At 33.3% G+C, this 23,560-nt stretch overlaps 1 protein-coding gene across 1 annotated transcript; it reads left to right on the top strand.

Moving 5' to 3' along the window:
- The first annotated feature begins 17,122 nt into the window (after window positions 1-17,122).
- Window positions 17,123-17,923, top strand: LOC108455152 (uncharacterized). The gene has a single exon (XM_017753751.1). The coding sequence runs from the start codon at window positions 17,123-17,125 to the stop codon at window positions 17,921-17,923; it is 801 nt and encodes a 266-aa protein (XP_017609240.1).
- Window positions 17,924-23,560: the final 5,637 nt, after the last annotated feature.

Raw genomic sequence — 23,560 nt, forward strand, 5'->3', positions numbered from 1 at the left:
TATAAAAATCCTAAAATTATATTAATTTTAAATAATATGTTATAATTTTTTACTAAATAATAATAAATATTATATTTATATTTAATAATACATATTATCCTAACTCGATTTGAATTTTTTGAAGCGAGTCGACTAAAATGATATTCAAGTCAAGTTGAATTGAATGGAATTGTCCGATTTAAATTAAAAAATAAAACTTGTCAAATTAAAATCTGTTACAATATAATTAATTCTATATTAGAGCACATAAATTTGAAACTATATATTCTTTAAAACTCTTTCAAAGCAAAATAAGAAAGAAAAAGATATTTTAGTATGATAAACTTGAATCATTAATTTACTTATTTAGGTTCTAAAATTATTATTTTAGATTTTTTAATATTTTTATAACTTTTTAAAATATAGATTTTGGAATTTTATAAATATTTTGAATTTTAAAAATTATTTGGAATTTTTTTGTAATTTTGTTGAGAAAGACCAATTTGTTCATTTTCAAAATTGTTAGGGACCAAAGGTGTATTTACGTCAAATTAAGCTTTTTAAACACTTAAAGAGCTTATTCTCGAGAATTTTATGTCATCTTTTATTACTTTTCCGCAATTATTAGATTTCATGCTTAATCTTAGATTTTATTGTGTTTTTATGCTCTCTTTTTTTTAATAAATTAACAAGTTTATGCCTTTAGAAACTTAATCTTTGAGTTAAGCTGTTTCAGGAACTTGGTTAATGCGAAAATGAAGAGAGGAGCCTAAACTGGAGCCAAGGTTGCAACACTAATGTATTTGCCATCAACTAAGGATTTTGGACTTGAAAAAAAATGCAATCGAGAGTGGACTGCCCCCGAGGTCACAACACCAACACTGAAGGTCATAATATTAAGCTATTGAAGTCGCAACACTGACCACAGTCTCCAAAGTTGAAGTTGAGTTGCCTAAGGATAATGTTGCGACACCAAAAGGCTAATATCCTGACAATGAAACCCAAAAGCACCCAAGGGAGTAGATAGTCGATGATGTCGCGACACTAGCTTTTGATGAGGAAAATTTGTTGAAGGGTATTTTGTAGTCCAAGTAGGGGCATATTTGTAATTGTTAGGTTAAAATTATTTTAACTATAAATATTATATTTATGAGGCTTGTTGAGTGTGTAGAGTAGCAAATTAGGACAGAACATAATTTACTTTTCATATTTTTTAGATGAGTTTATTTCTTTTTTTCTTTTCCTTTCTTTTCTTTAGAATATATTTTTGTTGTAAATTTTTTTCTCTTTTGTCGAGAAATATGCAAATGGAGATGATTAAGCTTGTGGGCTTCATGTGATCGACCTATTTTTATGAGCATTTCTTAAACTTTTACTTTTATATTTTTCCACACCATGTGTTTGATGAAATGTTTTTTTGGCTATTGAGTTTGGTTATGTGCAAAATTGGTTGTTGGTTAATTGATTAGTTATTTGTTAGACTAAGTTGATATTTATTCTTGATTAATTGGTTGTTCAATTATATTGAATTGCTTAATACGCTAAAATTGGTGACTCTAGTGAAAAATCTAGATAAACGAGATCGAGACGAGAGTTTATCCTTGATAGTTCGATATAGTTGTATCGGTAGTGAGATCAAGAGGAGAACTACTTGTCCAAGTGAAACTAAGAGGAGAACTTAGTTAGTAATTTCAAATTAGGACGAGATCGAGAGGAGATTCCTGGCTAAGAATGGCAAGCGAGCTAATCGGGATAGGTTATTGGCTTAGTTAGCAATCGACTAATCAATCGAGCATTGTTTTTATCATTTGGATAGTCTAAAGCAATAGGAAGAAAGTTTAGTTTAAATAGTTTAATTAAAAATTTAGAATTAGTCTCAATACATTTTTATATTTGGTTTGTACTAATAAATTTTCAAATCGATTAGATTAGTAATTGCTTAGTTCGTAATTAACTTGATAAATACATTTACCAATTTGAAAATTCTTTGGGTTTGATCCTCAGAATACTTTCGTATTTTGTTGTAAAATTACTATATTACCACTAGATACAATATGCTTGTGACTATGTTCGAACGTGCGCATAAAACAAACAATTTTATAAAACAAATTTAAAGCGTGATTTTACTGCAAGCATACAGGTCAGTTGTAATATTTGTAGTGTTACAATGTAAGACTGGTGTATTCCAAGGATTAAACCCAAAAGAGATGAAGATTGAGTGATAAATAGCAAACACTATTGAGTCTAAGCGGCTATTGATATGATTTTATAGTACGACAAATCATAACAAGAAAGCTTTGCAAGAAAATTAAATATGCTAATCTAGGGACCAAATTGTAAAAAGTACAAAATTAAGAGATTAATCAATAAAGGATAACGGTCATTAGTTGATTTCGATGTGGTTTGTCGATCTTCGAATAAGGGACTTAAATCGCTTAAATTACTAAGTGGTTCCATTTCATCTTTCGATCCCAATTTTACAAACTTAGACGAATCAATCCAATTTATCTCTCGATCTCACCGGTTAATTCGGGACTAATGAATTGCTGCAAAACAAGATTACCTCTCGGTATCACTTGTCTAGATATTCCCTTATGGGAGTCACTTCCTAAGTTTTTAGGTCTATTCGATTTAGTCTAATTTATTATTATTTAGTCCCTTGTCCAAAAAAATTAAACTTACCTACATTTCCATCAACCAACCCCTTTTTTAGGTTTAGCTACTCGTGCTAAAAATAAAGAGAATGAGTATGCAAATGAAAGGCAAAGAAAACATTAAAGTAAAGTTTAAGAAAAATATAAAAGTTTGGATTTTTATGCAAGCAAACTTAAAGAACATGAAACTAAAGGCTTTCAATAAGAAAATCTAAAGCGATAAACATAAAAGGAACAAATTTTAACTGATTCAAAGTAAAAGAAACCGAAATACATTAAACTAAAGCTAGAACTATCTTACAACCAAGGTACATGGACTGAAAGTGCAAATAAACATAAGTTACAATGATAACTAACTTAACTAACATTAAGAACACTAAGAACAAGAAGTAAATGTAGAAAAATAAACCCTAAAACTAAGAAAGAAGAAAAGAAAAGAAAAACCCTAGAAAAGCTGCAAAAAAAAAAGAAAAGAAGAGAAAACCTATAGAAACTAAAGCTAAGAACTAAACTAATGTGTGTGTGTCTCCTCCTCAGCCAAAATTTGCTATTTTAGGTTGAAAGTTGATGAATTTTGTTTGTCAAAATTGCCCCTACACAGGCCTTGGGTGATTAGTGGATCAAGTGGACAAAGACTATGTTTTTTGTCCAATTTTGTTCCCCTCACAATGTCAATGTCGAATACCCAGAAGAGGAGATCACGATACCTCAGACAGTTTCGAACCTTAGGGGTCTTTTGAAGGTGGATATCGTGATACCCAAAGTGGATATTGCAATTCCATTGAAGAATGGTCTCCACTCTTCAATCCTGTTGGAGGTATCGCGATTTCAAGGTATGGATATCGTGATGCCATTTTCTTTGGTGTCATTTTCGCTCATTTTGAACCTCCAACATGTCCTTACACCACTTAACCACACGTTAGGTCCCCCAATGGCACCATTGACCAAATTAGGTCACAAAATGAGTAAAAACAAAACATTTAAACTTATTAACTTAAAATCTAAAAATTATGAAATACTATGAAAAAGACACTACTTTTCTCGAAAACAAGCTCCTTAAGTATACCGGTAAAGCCTAAAATGTATTATCAAACTATGGCAAATTAGCTTGCAGTTAAAATCGCATTTCAAATTGTTAAACAATTTTTTTTTTTTTGCACTTGCAGTACAATGGTCAATACCACTTGTCGCAATAGCCCGGTCAATGGAGACTCAATATTCTATTATTTTTCGGTATATAAATGGTCAATTAAGTATAGAATTTAGTAAGTAAAGTATTATTTTTAGCTAAGTAGAGAACTTTGTGGGATTTGACGTTTGACGAACTTTATGTTTTGACAAACATTAAAGTTTTGACAGACTCTTCTGTTAAGTATCCACCCACCCCAAATTAGACCTGTTCATGGGTCGGGCTATCTGCCCAAGCTCGAATACCCGTCTGAAATTTGGGAGGGTTTGGGTAAAAATATTATGCCCGAAAAATGGGCCTGGGCAAAAATATTAGGCCCGTTTAAAATATAGGCTGACCTCAGGCTTGAACATTCAAGGCCCGAGCCCGGCCGACCCATTTTTAAGTTTATAATACTTTATATTATGTTATTTTTATATATTATGTAATTTAGAACACATTAAAATTTTAAACATATACTAAATATATAATACTACTATAATGTAAACATTAAAATAATGTCAAGATGATTGTATAAAAAAATTCAATAAATAAACAATGTATAAAATTATTAAATATTAAAATAATATAATATAAATATTTTTTTAAAAATAATATGGGCGAGCTTAAAAGAGGCTTGGGTTAGTCTTTTACAAAAATGGGTGGGTTTGGGTAAAATTTTAAACCTATATTTCAAGCCAGGCTGGGCTTAGGCAAGCATGATGTATGTTAATATCATGCTTAGGTCTGACCTGAACCTGACCTAGCCTGGCCCGGCCGATGAGCACCTCTACCCCAATTGTTTTGGGCGAACTTACTAAGTTCGCAGTTTTGATTAACTTGTTTTATTTAGTGCTTGGTTACTAAATTAGTTATGTTGGGTTTTAGTTGAAATTTAGTTAGAACTAAACTAAACTATTGTAGAATGATTAGACTTAAAACTTGTTAAGTGCATTTGGTCACGGGAATCAAGAGTGTTAGAGGGATTATATGATTTCTCCACTAAACGTTGCTTCCGTTGCTTGGTATATAAAAGTATTGGTGGCTATCATGAAACACCTTTACATATTTTTCTTTCTTGAATTTCTCTGTAAGTTTTTGAAAAAATTAAATTTAGAAGAACTTTATGGAGGATAAGGTTAGTAGTGTTTAGATAACATCCACGTTAATACCATTTTACTGGTACTTTTTGGTGAACCTTTAGGTTATTATCAGAGTAATCTACGTGTTTATCATACTGCATGCATAGATGTTAGAATTGTTTGTAAGGAAGGAAACTTCTTGATTCTAGATTTTGTGATACCGATTCTTGCATGCATGTTAAGTTTCAATAGATTAATGAACTGGTAAGAATAATTATCTTTCTTTTAGCTCAAGAAGCTAATGAGGGTCCCAGCGATAAAGGCAAAGGACCTGCTGTGTAGATTTGTACTAGAGTTTCTAGTGAGTTCCTTCTTATCTCCATGTGTTGTAAATTCTTTTGTTATATAAATTGTGCGAGGTAAGTAATCTTCCTTAGTAATGTTTGAATGGTATATGTGTGGGTGATGGTCATTTAGTGTTATCGGTTTGAGTTCAGTCTGTCTGTGTTTTCAAGTAAACACTATATGCTTAAGCCAATACCAACAATTTGTGATATTTGAGATATGATCTATGGTAAAGGAGAAGGGGAGATATGTTTGTGATGCCTCTAGTAGGAAAGCTATATTGCAAATCGGACTAGCAAATCACGAAAACATGTTATTCTGAATGAAAACGATATGAGGAATTAAGGGGGAATATGTATGTGAATGAAATTGTATGATATGCTTCTGACTCTAAATTTTGGGTACGTGGCTGGCATGTGGATGGGTTGTCTATTTCGGGTTAAGTTGGCGTACAGTATCCACCTATGTGTTATGTATATTGGTGTATTAATTTTGTTTATGTTTTGTGAATGCCATTGGGCATATTATGATCATCATGTGTAACTCCTTCTGAAAGGTTTGGTATTATCATGAAAAATAGTGTGTATGATTTCTATTTACCTTTAGAACTCACTGAGTTCGTATGAACTTACTCTGTTATCTTTTTCTTCTTAGGTGTGCTAATTGAATGAAGACTTTTTTTTAAGGGACTACACCAAAGAACTATTACTATTATGAGCTATCTATTTTGTCATGTATCATGCATGACCTTTTGAGGGTGGTGTGTAGATGTATTTTTGAAACTAATCTGTATAATGATCTATTATTTTGTCAAGACACTATTTTTTTGAGAATACTCTTAAATTTTAAATGTTTGGATTTGGATTATTATAAATTGTTTCATGAAATTACTTATTTGAACTTATTCGCCAAATGGATTGAACATTGTTTTAAACTACCAATGATGTACATTGAAACCTTTGTAAAGTAATAGCTCATCACACGTTTTATACTCATAAATTTGCAAAATTTTACAAAGCTTCCACTAAATGATTTGTTAAAATTAGTCTCATTTTAAGTTGTGACACATCATACTTGGATCCAATTATCAGGTCGTGCATGGTGCGTTAAAGTTTAGTATCAGAGTCAAGGTTAAGCCAATTCTCGAAAAATAGAAGGTTGTGTCATGCCCCATCATGCACGATACACCTTTGGCTTAGTCATTGTAATTTGAACTAATCTGAGTTTTCTTGTAATGTTGACAAAAATGTTTGTATAGTCTAGATAAGCAATTGGTGAGGAAAGTGAAAGTCATGTGCCTCTCTGCTCAAGAGGAAGCTTCCATAGCCAATCTAGGTGTTGCTACTAGGAATACTTTTCGAAACATCTTATTCACAATGATGCCCAAATGTTCGATCAATTTATGGGTCCTACTCAAGCACCCCAGCCTCAATAACTTCAGCAACCACAACCAAAATGGTACGAACAACACCACATGTACCACTAGTACCAGTTGTAACTCCATCTAAGGGAGATCCTGTAAAGGATATTAGAAAGAGAGGTGCTAAAGAAATTTTTGGTGATAAAGGTGATGATCCCACTGTAGCTTAGTAGTGGTTATCACGAGTTTGTAAAGTGATTAAAAAAACTAAATTGCATTCCAGAAGATAGTCTTTTGTGTGCAATGATAGTCTTTTGTGTGCAATCTATTTGTTGGAAGGAGAAGCTTATCAATGGTGGGAGACATTGAGCAGTGTAACCCTTGAGGAGATGATTGATTGGGCATTCTTTTTAGAAAAAATTAGAGAAAGATATGTGAATCAAATGTATGTAGAATAGATACAAAATGAATTTATGTATCTTATGTAGGGAAAAATGTCTGTAATAGAGTGTGAACGTAAGTTTATTAGACTCAGTCCTTATACCAAGAATATGTTCCAAACAGAGAAAAAGACGTGTGACAAATTTGAATAAGGTTTGAGAGATGAAATTCCTACTTTGGTAATAGCCTCAGGGTGTGAAAGCTTAGTAGCCATGACAACTAACACAAAATGGAAACAATTATTCAAGATAGAAGTAGAAGTTTTGAAAGAGAAAAAATGAAGCATGGAATGTCTAGCCCTCCACCACCAACAAATTTCAAGAAATCGAGAGACAAGAATGTTTCAATATCAAGAAGGGAGTCACAATCTATGAGCTTCATGCGTGATGGAAAAAGTAAACTTGTTGTTTCGATGGCAAGTTCTAGTAGATCTAGAATAATGAGAAATTCTATGTAACGCCCTCAACCCAACTCGATTCACCAGGTCCGGATCTTGGGTGTTACTAAATAATACAAAACGTTTAACAAAAATAATTTACATTTTTATCATATAATTTAAACTTGTTACTTGAAATTCCAAAAGAAATCATAACATTTAGAAATTTTAAAATAAAATATATAATAAATAACTTATTACATCAGATTTGATAGAAATATTTACAAGTTGGAAACTAATTCACGATAGGCTTATAGGCATATTCAAAATTGCACCACAACTCTACTGTATGCATAATAGCCCACTTCGCCACCAATTTGGCATACTCCTGGTGTTGTGTTCCTGAAAAGAAATAACAAACCTTGTAAGTACAAGAGTACAAAGTCAATCCAACTATAACCATACCTTTATGCATACTTTGTGATCTTATATGAATTCTTATGAGCCAACCATAATCTGCACCCTTTACTTCGGCTAATACCATCACTATGTTATCATTTTTTATATAGCAATATCATGATCTTGTCATACTTAATCTTCTATATCTTGTTAACTGAGGAATTCCTCCAATCGATTCATGAATCTCTTATCTCATAATATTTACATAATAGAACATCCCTTTAGAAACTATTTCCACACTTCTCACCTTAACCCATGCTATTATTTCAAACAACTGCTCACTGACCTTATCTTGGGCAGATACATATATATGGTGAATACTTACACAAAGTTTCATACCATTGGTTCACACTCAGACATACCATGATCCAATTTTGTACATATATCTCTATTGATAATTTATAGTGTATAACATCTAGATGAGCTCCATATCATGCTGTTATAGAATCTCATAATTCAAATAGTAGTGACTCAGATTCAGAATAAACTTAGAAGAAGATGCGATACCCTTTACTTTTTATACTTATAAATCATCATAACATATACCCTTCTTGACCTACAGATACACATCTCTTTGTCATGGAAAACCCTTAAGGATTTATTCAACTTTTATTCCAGAGCATATCAATACCTTGTCTTGGTTACATTTATTACAGAACTATTAGAACTTACTCATATGTTACCATAAAGACAGATATTCAGATTCATAGCTTACCAAATGTTCCTAACAGTTCAAGCCACATAGACTTAACAGAACACATCATAAAAGCAATCAGATAGAACACGTCACTTAAGCGATTCATTCAGAATTTTTCACAAAGGCATCCCTTTTCAGAGTTTGACACACAAGCTATTCCTTTTAGAATTCACAATAAAAGCTATTCTTTTCTGAGTTCATGACCAACTGATCACATGCGTATTAAAATAATGAATTTATGAAACTATTTTTAAAGCTCGATTATTTTACAGCAAACGTACAAGTTATTTGTAATTATATAGTGCTATAATGAAACACCAAAGTATTCCAAGGATCAAACCCAAAGAAAAAGGCAATTGAGCAATAACTAGCCTACACTATAGAGTCTAAGTGGCTACTAATATGATTTTATAGTACGCAGTCCATAAAAGATGATTTTTGCAATAAAATTAAATATTCTACCCTACTAAATTGAAAGAAATAAAAACTAGAGAGACTATCTAGCAAATAACTAATGGAGGTTGGTTGATTTCAATGTTACCGACTTAGATGAATTAGGTCTGACTTATCTTCCGACCTCACCGGTTAATCTAGGACTAACGAACGGGTGCGTGACAAGATTACCTTCTAATCTCACTTTATCTTAATATTCCTTTAGGGGTGTCACTACCTAAGTTCTTAGTTCTATTCAAATTAGTCTAATTTGTTACGATTTAGCCCTTTGTCTAAAGATTTTAGTTGATCCACATCTCCATCAGCCAACCTTCTTAAAGGTTTAGCTACACATGCTTAAAATAAAGAAAATAAACATAACAATGGAAAACAAGGCAGCTATGAAAGTAAGGCTTCAGAAAAATAGAAAAATTGAGATTTTTATGCAAGAAAACTTAAACAGCATGAAACCAAAATCATTTAACAGAGAAATCTAAGGCAAGAAACATAAAAGGAACAAGTTTTAACAAATTTGAAGTAAAATAAACTGAATACATTAAACTAAAGCTTAGATAGTGTTAAAAGAAAAGTACAGGGACTAAAAATGTAAATAAACTTTAGCTACAATGTTACCAACTTAACTGATAGCAAGAATAATAAGTAAATGTAGAAAAATATACTCTAATCTAAGGTAGAAGAAGAGAAACACAAAACCTAATAAAAAGTGCAAAGAAAACTAAAGAAAACCTAGAGACTAAATCTAAACTAAGCTAATGTGTGTGTCTCCTCCTCAGCAATTTTTAGCTGTTTTGAAGTGTATTTTTATGACTTTTCAATGCCAAAAATGCCCCTCCACGGGCCTTGTGTGACTAGTGGGTCGGGTAGACAAATTTTCCCTTTTTGTCAAAGTTTTCCCCCTGACGAATGTGATATCACGATACTCCGAAGAGGATATCGCGATATCTCAAATAGTGTTGAAACTTGGGGTCTTCCTTTGGAGGTGATATCACGATACCACTAAAGGGAATCCTTAGTTTTCTATATTATTGGGGTGTCGCGATTCCAAGAGTTGAATATCGTGATACCCCTACCTTCGGTGCCATTCTTGCTCATTTTTTACCTCTGACACGTCCCTATAGCACTTAAACACACGTTAGGCCTCTAAATGGCACTGGTGACCAATTTGGGTCAGAAAATAAACAAAATTGAGACATTTTCACTTATTATCTAAAAATATGAAAATAAAAAAAATAATGCAAAACTATGCTAAAAACTCTATTTTTCTCTGGAAAAGCTCTTTAAGTGTGTTGGAAAAACCTAATTTTCTACGTCGATTTGTGTAGATCAGTTCCCCACAAAGGCTATTCTTTTCAGAGTTCACCACAAAGGTTATTCTTTTTAGAGTTTGGCACAAGGGTTATTCTTTATTGTCGTGTTTTTGATATAGATTTTGCTAAACTCACATTACGTGACGTTTACCCATCATCGTCCTAGGACAGACAAAGAACCTTGGGTAATCACAATTCCTTAGTTCTTTTTAGAAGGTGTCATGGCCATGGACTTTTCCTTTAGAGTTCATATCAGAATTCATGTTCTCATTCCTGACAAACTCTATTAGGCACCATCGTGGTTAACAAACATAGACTCTATTAACAGACTTTTTATGCATTGACACAATCTATATTCAACCTTTTTCATCAACAACTTATACCCAATCAGAATACTTGTATATCTCATAGCATATTTTTTAGACATATACATACTTCCTATCATATTCATGCTATGCATTCAATGGTTTTAGATTCCTAGTTTGATCATTTTTTTACTGACTTACTTCAGTATAAACAATATTCATGTAAGAGTCAGAGTAAAGACTCACTTAACACCTACGTATAACAGCTTGAACTCCAAATTCAAGCTTCTATCATGAAACCGTAGCAACCACTGCTTACAAAAGATAGGAACACCATTACTACTCTTACACATACAAGTTGCTTATCAATTCAATCACCGTCGATTCCATGCAGAAACCTTATACTTACAGTCTCAATGTTTTGTTACCAAATACAGATTTACTCATTCAAAACTTAACATACAGAGTTGAAATACTTACCCTGATGCAAAGTAATTATTGATTATAAAAGAACCTTAACCTCTAGATCATCAAGGTAGGATACATTCATATTTAAATAAGGTTTCATTAGATACCAATTAAGGAAGAGAAAGAAGAAGAAGGAAGAACCCCTTTCAGAATACACTATCACATATAAATATGACTCATCTTGCTAAGTGGAATTTAACAAGTATCATACATATCAAAACTTGCCTTCTTATTGGCCTACAATTTTTGAGAAATGTATAAATAGGTTACCTTCATCCAACTTATCAGGTTGAACTATACAGTTGATTTCTAACCAGATTACTTAAAGTCTAACTAGCACAGTATTTCATACAAACCAGGCATACCAGGCATACTATAACTTTGGCGAATACTCATCCCGTATTTCACTTTTATCCCTTAACACGAACATCTCCTTAATATAGCAAAATATCATGAAATAAAATTCTTACTCACTTAACCGGTGGTTACTATACACCCACATGTATACGTCAAAATGGTCATTTGGGTCGATATCACCACGCCAAGTAGACTATCTACTTTTATACTCTCAAAACTTTAGATCCGCCAAAATTAGGGTGTTACAAATCTTTTTCTTCATCAAAATTTCTAACTCGAGAAAATTTCCAAGTATATCTGATAACTAGTTGAACAAGCGAGGTGCATACCATGAGTTGGGCGAATTCAGGATTTGGCAACTACCCGCGTAAATTTAAACTTTACACACTTTCCCAATTTGACAGATGTCCTGATTATATTAGAGAACCTAAATCATTCCCACGAAATAAACTTCTTGTACAAGTTTGTTTCTATAAAACAAATACACAAACACTTATTCAATCACTTTTACAAAATCAATCAAAATCCTAACCTTTCATTTGCTTAATCTTTCTACATTCTTCATCTTCCGTTTCAGATTTCCTAAAAGGCAACTCTTTTTCTTTCTTTCATTTCCTTTTATTCCATTACCATCACACACAACGGTTCAAAATACCACTAGAGGAAGAGGTCGAGGCTAGGCCAAGTAAAACGTTAACCCCAGCAATCCTCTTTCATTTGCTCCTCAAGAACTCTAGGATACATCACTGCAGGTAGAGGCAAAAATAGTTTACTACAGCAATACTCAAGTTGAAATGGACAAGTCTTTAGGAGTTCGGAGAATCCAAAACTCGAACTTCGCTTATAATTTTCAACGACTTGAGAAATCTCGTCTAAGTGACAACACTCTAAGGTTCATCTTACCCTTGATTCTGTTAGAAGTTAGCTTTCACTTGCCCTTAAACCCTTTCTTTTGCTTTATTTTAACCAAATATGACCTTACACCTGGGCAGTTATCAACCCTTTCTTGGTGGATTTTGTTGGCTTTTTACATTGATTACTGCATATCCAATGAGCCACCTTTTCTAGGCGTATTCCAAAAGTTCTATCAATCAAAGGTGAAGAGATAGGGGTTATCTACTAGTAGGGCTCACTTCAATGTACGTACAGGCCATGAGCCTATCATTCAAAATAGCATCTCCAACCTTCACCAAAGAAAAGAGAATTTTATAAGGGTTATTTGCATAATTGAATAGGGGTTTGGTTTTCCTACTAGATGGTCTCTTCCTAATGAAAAGATTTGTGCACACTACCAGCCAATGGATTCTCAACTTGCTAAGAGTCAATATAAGAGGCTAAGGAAATGGCATGTTCTCAATTTAGTGGAACTCATTATAGCCCCAATGATTATCAATCAAATGATTCTTTGAAATGGTTGAATAATCTCTTTGTACCTTCTACTTCGAAGCGTTGCCACACGATTCAAATAGTGAATTAGTATAAATTTTGTTGGGGTGAAAAAGAGAGCCTTCATTCTATTTTTATAGCTTCTGTGGTTTTCACCCATGAAATTGGAATCTTATAATTAATCATGTAACTAATTCTACCTCTACTTCAAATCGGGATAATTCTTCTATTGATGGTGCAGGGTCTTCATCACATTCACATCCCTCGAACATAGACATTTCTTCTATTCTCAAAGAGGCTTGTACTAAGGTAAAGTCTATTATTTCTCCAGCAAAGAGATCATCAACAAAGAAATTTAATATGAGACCTAGATTAGAGATCAATAATCAAAAGGCGGAGAGTAGTAAGTGTCCCCCATTAACAAGGCACAAATTAAGTTGATGACCTGTCACTATAGTTAATCCATCTTCCTCAGTTCCTGCTATGCCTGAAATTCCACTCTTACCTAGAGAGTCTGCCTAATAAACAAACTTTCCAAATCACATGTCTGATCCCCAGCCATCAGAGAACCGGAGTCCTATTGAGGCATTGCCTCAAATCCAATCTTCTATTCATCCCAGTACTCCACCTCCTAATGTTCTATCCACTAAAGCAAGAAAGATCTTTCCTTGGCATGATCTTTTGGAATCATTGCCAACTTCCATGTCTTTCAGTTCCATCTTTCAACAACAACAAAGCTTAATACCTCTACCATTAAGGGAAGCTTTTTCCTTTTACCTTACATCTCGTTCCACTGAATTCCCTCTATCACTCATGGCTCAAGTTTTAGAAGTCATGTATATCGAACATAGTCTTTGGAATGGGGCTCTTAAAGAAGTTGATAAGTGTTATAATAACAAAATGGTAGATTTTGAAAAGGCAATGAAGACTGGCGAAGATCCTTTAACTGAGCAACTCCAAAAATATCAAGAATCTACCAATTTAATTGGATAGTTAGATAACCGAGTTATAACTCTAAAGGGTAAACATAGGGATGCTTAGACGGAGAATACACAGCTAAAAGAGGAGATCAATCTGTTGAAGGATGAGAAGTCTACTTTAAAAAAGAAACTCAAAGTTTTGGAAGAAAGTCACCAACCAGAACTAGAAGATCTACGTCGTTCTCATGATGAAAGCTTCAAAAAGTATCAAGGGGATACTGAGAAGAATATTACTGAGGCTTTGCCGGAGTGGAGATCAAATCTACTTCTACATGCCCAAGTGGTTGTAGGTCATTTCAATCTAAGTCGCGTAGATTTCAATTGCCTTGGAAACATTTCTATAGGGTCTCTCGATTTAAACATTTACAATCTTGAGGGTGAAGAGTGGGAATTATTTCAAAAAGAATAGAACTAATCAGGTGGCTTATTCATTCCCAATACACCCGATGCTGAAGACAATGAAGAAGGTTCAATCTCTGAGGGTCAGAACCCTGAAGATCATCTTCCAACTGAAGAGGCCTCTATTGTACCTACCAGCCAGCCTAATGAAGGAGATGATTGAAATTTTCTTTGTTCAATCATGGGCTCTACTTTTCAATAACTTTGTAATATAATTTTTACCGTTAGTAATGAGACCAAATTTTTACCTATCCTTTGTCTCTTTATTTCAGCATTATTTCTCTTCATCAAACTATTATTGTTTCATATATATACCTTATACAAGATAATTCAATTATACCTAAGGAACTCTACCAGGTACGGCTTATTATGCATATAGGGCTTCTTCCATAAAATTTTTCCAAGAATTGGATAAACCGAGCTCTAATACCAAACTTGTAATGCCCTCAACTGACCCGATTCACCAGGTCCGAATCTTAGGTGTTACTAAACAATACAAAATGTTTAACAAAAACAATTTGCATTTTTATCATGTAATTTAAATATGTTATTAAAAATTCCAAAAGAAATCTTAATATTTGGAAAACCCTTAAGACTTTATTCAACTCTTATTCCAAAGCATATCAATACCTTATCTTGGTTATATTTATTACAAAACTACTAGAACTTACTCATATCTTACCATAGAAACAGACATTCAGATTCATAGTTTACCAGATGTTCCTGACAATTCACGCCACATTGACTTAGCAGAATACACCATCTAAGCAATTAGATAGAACACGCCACTAAGGTGATCCATTAAGAATTTTCCACAAAGGCATCCTTTTCAGAGTTCGTCACACAAGCTATTCTTTTCAGAGTTTGCCACAAAGGCTATTCTTTTCAGGGTTCCCCACAAGAGATATTCTTTACTGTTGGGTTTATGATTTGGATTTTCCTAAACTCACATCATGTGAGGTTTGCCCATCATCATCCTAAAAGACGTAGAGAACCCCATTAGGTAATCACCATTTTTTAGTTCTTTTTAAAAGGTGCCATGGCCAAGGACTTTTGCTTCAGAGTTCATATCAAAATTCATGTTTTCAGTTCCGACGAACTCTATTAGACACCACCATGGTGAATAAACACAGGCTCTCTTGATAGACTCTTCATGCATTGACATAATCTAGATTCGACTTTTTTCATCAATAACTTATACCCAATCAGAACACTCACATATCTCATAGAATCTTTTTCAAACATATACATATTTCCTATCATATTCATACTATACATTCCATGGTTTCAAATTCCTAATTCGATCACTTTCTTACCAACCTACTTCAGTATGAACAGTATTCATGCAAGAGTCAGAGTAAAGATCTTTTATAAAACTTAGTTCAAAGTGTTGTCCTTTATTGAACATTTATTCAATTTGGCCACAAATGCTTTGAACTTAGTATCATGTCTCATTTGTTATTAACATATTCATTAATTCAATTGCTTTTTAACTTATCTAACTTTTAGCTTAGCACACAACACCGTTATTCATATAAAAATTAATATTCGTAAGCAAGTCTTATCATTAGTATTTTTAATTCATTTTGCCCTTAATAAACTCCAGCAAAATGACTTCAGTACATGAGATCCATCTATACACCAAATAGCGCATAAGTACTAAGCTTGAAGGAATCAAATAATGCACATGAGTGATGAACTTAAAGAAAACAGAGAATGCACATAATATGTGCAACCCACAAAGGCAACAAAACTCCAAATCACCCAAGAACTTCATAACGTCCTAGAACTTCAAATCATAACAGAACTCATATCTAGTCCCTATTGACATGTCAATCTTATTCTAACTATTTTACTAAGTTTACATGGCACCTTATAATCATAAATAACTTATCATATCAATGCCATTAAGATACTTATTATTCATTCAAAGGCAACTCAGATCTTATAAAACTTAATATATCTTTGATATTCATCATGAGATAGGTTCCAAAGCCCAGAGATTTGATAGACAACTTATTGTCTAGCTACACATATGGGCATTTTAAGTGCCTTGCATATGTGCAATTCACAAATGTCAACTTAGATCTTTTATATAAATTCACTTTTTATTTTTGGTTTTTCAAAATAGATATTATGACCTCATTTACAAAGTCAAATTTTTATTTATAGCTCATGTAAAATTTACCACATGTCAAATTCATTAGTTGAACAAAACGGTGATAACAATATATTAATCATTTTTTTCCTTGATGGCCTATTAACATATTTTCCTCATTTATAACCATGTGCTGACTTTATCAGCAACTTTGCAAGATTTACTCATTACTCACATGTTTGCCACATTAACACTATATAAAAAAATTTTCACATATTTCAAATCACATTTAGTAGTCATTCCATGGAAACTAAATTCTCATAATGTTATGAAATATTTATGTGGATGTCATTATCAACCCCATAAGTTATAAAACTCTTCTTATACCCCATAAGTTATGAGACTTTTCCTATACCCCATTAATATGAGAGATAAAAGGTCATGACTCTTTACATGCCCTATAATAATTAGAGAGTTACTTTTAACCCCTATATATATGGGGCTCATGTACTCATGAAAAATATATATAAAAAAAGATACACTCTCTCTTCTATATTCTCTCTACACTTTTTCTTCTATCACATTTTAGTTTATTCTTTCTTTATTATTTCACAACACGTTATCAGCACGAGTCTCTAATACAAGAAATCAAGGCCAAAAAATTTTTCCTTAAAGATTGCCGAAGGACGCTTAGGTGAAGTAAGGGTAACAAGTTGATCTATTTCATTTGCATATGTGTTATTTCATTTGCATATTAACATGCTTTATTTTACATTATTGACTTGTATATTTTATCTTATAGTTTATAATGTCAAATCTTACAAAACTCGAATTTGTGGCTCTGGACATCACTGGAAATAACTATTTATCATGGGTACTAGATGCTGAAATTCACTTAGATGCAAAGGGTCTTGGTGAGACTATTAATATGGGAAATGAAGAAAGTACACAAGATAAGGCCAAGGCCATGATTTTCCTTCACCATCACCTCCATGAAGGTCTAAAGACTGAATATTTGACTGTTAAGGACCCTCAAATTCTTTGGCCCAATCTAAAAGAAAGATATGACCACCAGAAAACTGTGATTTTACCTAAAGCTCGTTATGAGTGGCTGAATTTAAGATTGCAAGACTTTAATTCTGTTAGTGATTACAACTCGGTCATGTTCAGTATCACTTCACAATTGAATTTATGTGGAGAGAAGATTACTGATGCAGAAATGTTAGAAAAAACATACTCAACTTTCCATGCAAATAATGTTGTCCTACAGACACAATATCATGAAAAAGGCTTCCAGAAATATTCTGAATTAATATCTTGTCTCCTAGTGGCGGAGCAAAACAACGAGCTGCTAATGAAAAACCATGAATTACGCCCAACTGGCTCTGCTCCATTCCCTGAAGCGAATGTGAGTTTACACAATGGGCAAGAATTAAAAGAAACACACCATGCAAATAGTAGTGTGCGTGGCCATGGTCGTGGCCGAGGGCGTGGCCGCGGACATAGATATGGATATGGTCGAGGTGGTCGTTTTAAAAATTCACATTCCTACCAGAAGTGGGATCGAAAAATGGTAACAGGGAAGAGAAAGAAAAAGGTGAAAATGTGACTAATGTATGCTATCGTTGTGGAGGAAAAAGACATTGGTCTCGTGTGTGTCACACACAAAAGCATCTAGTTGATCTTTATCAGCAGTCCATAAAACAGAACGGAAAGAAAGTAGAAACCAATCTTGTGTATAAATATGGCGAATGTGATTTTGATGATGGCAATGCAACCCACTTAGAAGTGGCTGATTTTCTTTCTACCCCTGAAGGAAATTATTAAGGCCACAAATTTCGATAAATAATAAAATAAACCTCTACTACTCTATGTTCCATTTAGCAACTTTAATAATGATGTTATGGCCTTTACTAGTGCTATGTTTTATGTGATAATTTTGTTTTATAGACCTTTTAGTAATTTAAACTTTGAATACCTGTTTTCACTATTATGTGTGATATTTTGTGGTTATTTTGTTTCTTTGAAGAACATTATCTCGCAAAGGCAATCAGCTATGAATGGTGAAAATATATGTCTAACAGACAATGCAACTACTCACACCATATTGAAAGACAAGAGATATTTTTCTCATTTAATAATGAAAGAAGAAAGTGTGAGCACTATATCTGGTAGTATAACTATTATAGAAGGCTCCGGAAGAGCAATTATTTTATTACCAAGGGGAACAAAAATTGAAATTATTAATGCATTATACTCCCCTAAGTCTCAAAGAAATTTATTGAGTTTTAAAGATATTCTCCAAAATGGATATCATATTGAGACTTTAAACGAAGGAAATTGTGAATTCCTTCAAATTACGAGTATTGCTCAAGGCAATAAACAAATTGTTGAGAAATTGCCTGCATTCTTTACTTGTTTGTACTACACAAAGATCAGTTCTATAGAAACACATGCTATAGTAAACCAGAAGTTTACTAATGACTTTGTTCTTTGGCATGACCGGTTAGGCCATCCTGGTTCAATAATGATGCGAAAAATAATTGAAAATTCATGTGGACATTCATTAAAGAGCCAGCAGATTCTTCAAAACATTACATGTGCTGCATGTTCACTAGGGAAATTAATAATCCGACCATCACTGGCTAAGATAAATAACGAACCACTTACTTTTCTTAAGCGAATTCAAGGGGATATATGTGGGCCTATACATCCCCCATGTGGACCATTTAGGTACTTTATGGTTTTAATCGATGCATCGAGTAGATGGTCTCATGTATCTTTGTTATCAACTCGCAACCTGGCGTTTGTGAGATTGCTTGCTCAATTGATTCGATTACGAGCTCATTTTCCAGATTTTCCTATTAAGACCATCCATCTTGATAATACTGGTGAATTTACTTCTTAGTCTTTTAATAACCATTGCATGTCTATTGGAATAAGTGTTGAACATCCTGTAGCTCATGTTCACACACAAAATGGTTTAGCAGAATCTTTAATAAAACGGCTTCAATTGCTAGCAAGGCCATTACTTATGAAGTCAAAACTCCCAATCACTGCTTGGGGGCATGCAATTTTACATGCAGCTGCATTAATTCGCATTAGGCCAACAAGTTATCATAAAGTCGCCCCCTTACAAATAGTTCATGGTCAGGAACCAAATATTTCCCATCTAAGAACATTTGGATGTGCCGTATATGTTCCAATTGCTCCACCACATAAAACTAAGATGGGACCTCAAAGAAGGCTGGGTATATATGTTGGATTTGAATCCCTATCCATAATTAAATATCTAGAAGCATCTACAGGGAATATATTTACGGCTCGTTTTGCAGATTGTCGTTTTGACGAGTCAATTTTTCCAACATTAGGGGGAGAAATCAAATAGCTAGATAAGAAAATTAGTTGGAAAGAGTTGTCATTAGCTCATCTTGATCCTCGAACTAAGCAATGTGATTTAGAAGTTCAAAAGATTATTCATTTACAAAGTTTAGCGAATGAATTGCCAGACGCATTTTCTGACCCAAAGAAAGTGACTAAGTCACATATACCAGCTGTGAATGCTCCAATAAAACTTGATGTCCCAGAAGGAAAAAATCTAGTTGCTACTGAGCCTAATACACGCCTGAAGCGTGGTAGACCAATTGGTTCCAAAGATGAGAATCCTCGAAAAAAGAAAGGAGCAAAGATTAATGATGGCGAAATCAAAGAAAAAATGATTATACCGGGATCTCCTAAAGAGACTACAGACATGACTGGAAGAATAGTTTCAGAAGAAAATCAGGTACCTGACAATGAAGAGATCTCTATTGATTATGTCATGTCCGGTATAAAATGGAACCGAAATCAAATCGACGTTGATGATATTTTTGCATGCAATGTAACACTAGATGTTATAAATAATAAAAAGGATTATGAACCAAAATCGATTGAGGAATGTAAACAAAGAGATGATTGGCCAAAATGGAAAGAAGCAATTGAAAATGAATTGAAATCGCTAGCGAAAAGATATGTGTTTGGACCTGTAGTCCATATACCTACAGGTGTGAAACCAGTGGGATATAAATGGGTTTTTGTGCGTAAAAGAAATGAAAAGAGTGAAATTGTAAGGTATAAAGCACGTTTAGTTGCACAAGGATTCTCACAAAGACCTGGAATTGATTATGAGGAGACATATTCTCCTGTGGTGGATGTAACTACATTTAGATTTTTGATAAGTCTGGCTATAAGAGAAGGGCTTGATTTACGCCTAATGGATGTAGTAAGAACTTATTTGTATGGCCCACTGGATACTAACATTTATATGAAACTCCCTGAAGGGTTTAAACTACCTGAAGCAGTGAGTTCAGGTTCTAGAGAACATTATTCGATCAAATTGCACAAATCCCTTTATGGATTGAAACAATCCGGACGTATGTGGTATAATCGCCTAAGCGAGTATTTGTTGAAAGAAGGATACAAGAATGATCCAATTTGCCCATGCATTTTCATTAAGAAGTTTGGATCTGGATATGTAATTATTGCAGTATATGTTGATGATTTGAATATCATTGGAACTCCTGAAGAGATCCAAAAGACTGTTGAGTGCTTGAAGAAAGAATTTGAAATGAAAGACCTTGGAAGAACGAAATTTTGTTTGGGGTTACAAATTGAGCACCTAAAAGAAGGAATCCTTGTGCATCAATCAACGTATATTGAAAAGGTGCTAAAGAGATTTTATATGGATAAGGCACATCCAATAACTACCCTGATGGTTGTAAGATCACTTGATCCAAGTAAAGACCCTTTCCGTCCTTGGGAAGATAGTGAAGATTTTCTTGGTCCTGAAGTGTCATACCTTAGTGCAATTGGAGCATTAATGTATCTTGCTAGCCATACCCGACCTAATATATCTTTTTCTGAAAATTTGCTAGCAAGATTTAGCTCATGCCCAACTCGGAGACATTGGACTGGAGTAAAACAGATATTTCGTTATCTCCAAGGCACAAAGAATATGGGTCTATTTTTCCCTAATAAATCAAAGACAGAGTTGATTGGTTTTGCAGATGCAGGATTTATCTCCAGATCCTCATAATGGAAAATCACAAACCGGATATGTTTTACATATGGAGGTACTGCAATCTCTTGGCGCTCAATGAAGCAAACAATTGCAAACAACTTTGGTCTAATCATGCGAAATCTTAGCAATCCATGAAGCAAGTCGTGAATGTGTATGGCTAAGATCTATGATCCAGCATATAAGGAATAATTGCGGTTTATCATCTGGAAAGGAAGCTACAACTGTCTTGTTTGAAGACAACGCATCCTGCATTGATCAACTCGATAGTGGATACATCAAAGGTGATAGAACAAAACACATTGCACCAAAACTCTTCTTCACTCATGACCTCCAGAAGATTAAGGAGATAAAAAGTTAAGCAGCTCAGTTCAAGTGAGAACTTAGATGATTTATTCACGAAGGCGCTTCCTACATCAGTGTTTCAGAAGCTTGTTTACTACATTGGAATGCATCACCTTCGAGATCTCAAGTGATGTAGCCATTAGGGGGAGTTAATACGTGCTGTACTCTTTTTCCCTTAACCTTGGTTTTATCCCACTGTGTTTTCCAGGTAAGGTTTTTAATGAGGCAGCATATCAAGCATATAATTATATACTCTTTTTCCTTAACTAAGTTTTTGTCCTACTGTGTTTTTCTTAGTAAGGTTTTAACGAGGCATAATTAGATAATGAACATCCAAAGGGGAGTGTTATGAAATATTTATGTGGATGTCATTATCAACCCCATAAGTTATAAAACTCTTCCTATACCCCATAAGTTATGAGACTTTTCCTATACCCCATTAATATGGGAGATAAAAGGTCATGACTCTTTACATGCCTTATAATAATTAAAGAGTTACTTTTAACCCCTATATATATGGGGCTCATGTACTCGTGAAAAATATATATAAAAAGAAGATACACTCTCTCTTCTATATTCTCTCTACACTCTTTCTTCTATCACATTTTAGTTTATTCTTTCTTTATTATTTCACAACACATAACACATTATTAGAAATTTTTAACACTTAATAATTAAGACTCATTAAACCATAACTTTACAAGACTTATTTCCAACATTTAATTCATAAAATTTGCACATATACATTTCAATATCATTTTCATATTTATTCATTATTTATTATTTTTTCTAAACATAATAAGATAAGATTAGTGCGAGTATCCAATTGTACTTACTTCTTGGATTCATATTTTTTCAAAATCAAGTTTCTAAACACATGTTTCATCCTCATCCCAGCTTGAGACACCAATATCCATCATTCCTCATTTCACAAACACAAGAACACAACCAAATATTAATATCTAAGCTTTCTCATAACAACCTATAGCAAATATCAAGTTAATGAGGATAGAAAACATTGTTTCTTACCTTAATGGATCTTTCTCTCTCTAGCTTCAACTTTCTCTCAGAAGAAATAACCAAACCCTTACTGAAAATAGAGAGATTGAAAGTGGAAATAAGTTTAGGAGCTAGTTTTTCAAGTGATTTTAACAAATTCTAAAAGTTTGGGTATTGAGTTTTTGAGAAATTTCAAAAAAAAAAAGAAAAATGAAAGAGGAGAGAGTCACCATGGGAGAGGGCTACCTGCTACTATATGCTAATAGGGGTTGAGTTCTCATTTTTTTCCCCTTTTTTAATCCAATTAGAAAACACTAAACCCAAGTTAAAGTCAATACACATTTAAATTTGTGGTCCACAATTCATCACACCAAATTATTAGCATCCAATCGTCCAAAATAATTTCAAATGCAAAATATCTCATCAAACAATTTTCAAATTTTAATTCTTAATAATGACCAAAATACCTTTATGGAGCAAAATGGTAATTTTATCCCTTTTTTCTCACTTTGCATAGTTTCTTCACAATAATAGGCACTTATCCAATCCAAATATCATAATTGATATTTAGATCTTAATAATAATCTTTGGATAGTAAAAATTACATTTTTACCCTCTCCTCTGCAAAAATAAAAAATTACAATTCAATCCCTGTACTTTTAAATCTTTTCAATTTAATCCCAAAAGTGATTTTACTTACTCCTATACATATTTCCACTTATTCTCAGGACAAAATAATCAATGATAATTCATTCTCTTTTTAATCAAATCTTCACTTTAGTCCTCAAACTTTCAGAATTTGCAATTTAGTCTTTTTATCGCAATCTCACTTCTCAAATTCTTTTC

The sequence above is a fragment of the Gossypium arboreum genome, chromosome 9, assembly GCF_025698485.1.
Source record: "Gossypium arboreum isolate Shixiya-1 chromosome 9, ASM2569848v2, whole genome shotgun sequence".
Classification (NCBI taxonomy): Eukaryota; Viridiplantae; Streptophyta; class Magnoliopsida; order Malvales; family Malvaceae; genus Gossypium; species Gossypium arboreum.

Excerpts from the sequence above, each read along its gene's own strand:
- LOC108455152 (XM_017753751.1), top strand. The coding sequence starts at position 17,123 with ATGTCAAATCTTACAAAACTCGAATTTGTGGCTCTGGACATCACTGGA.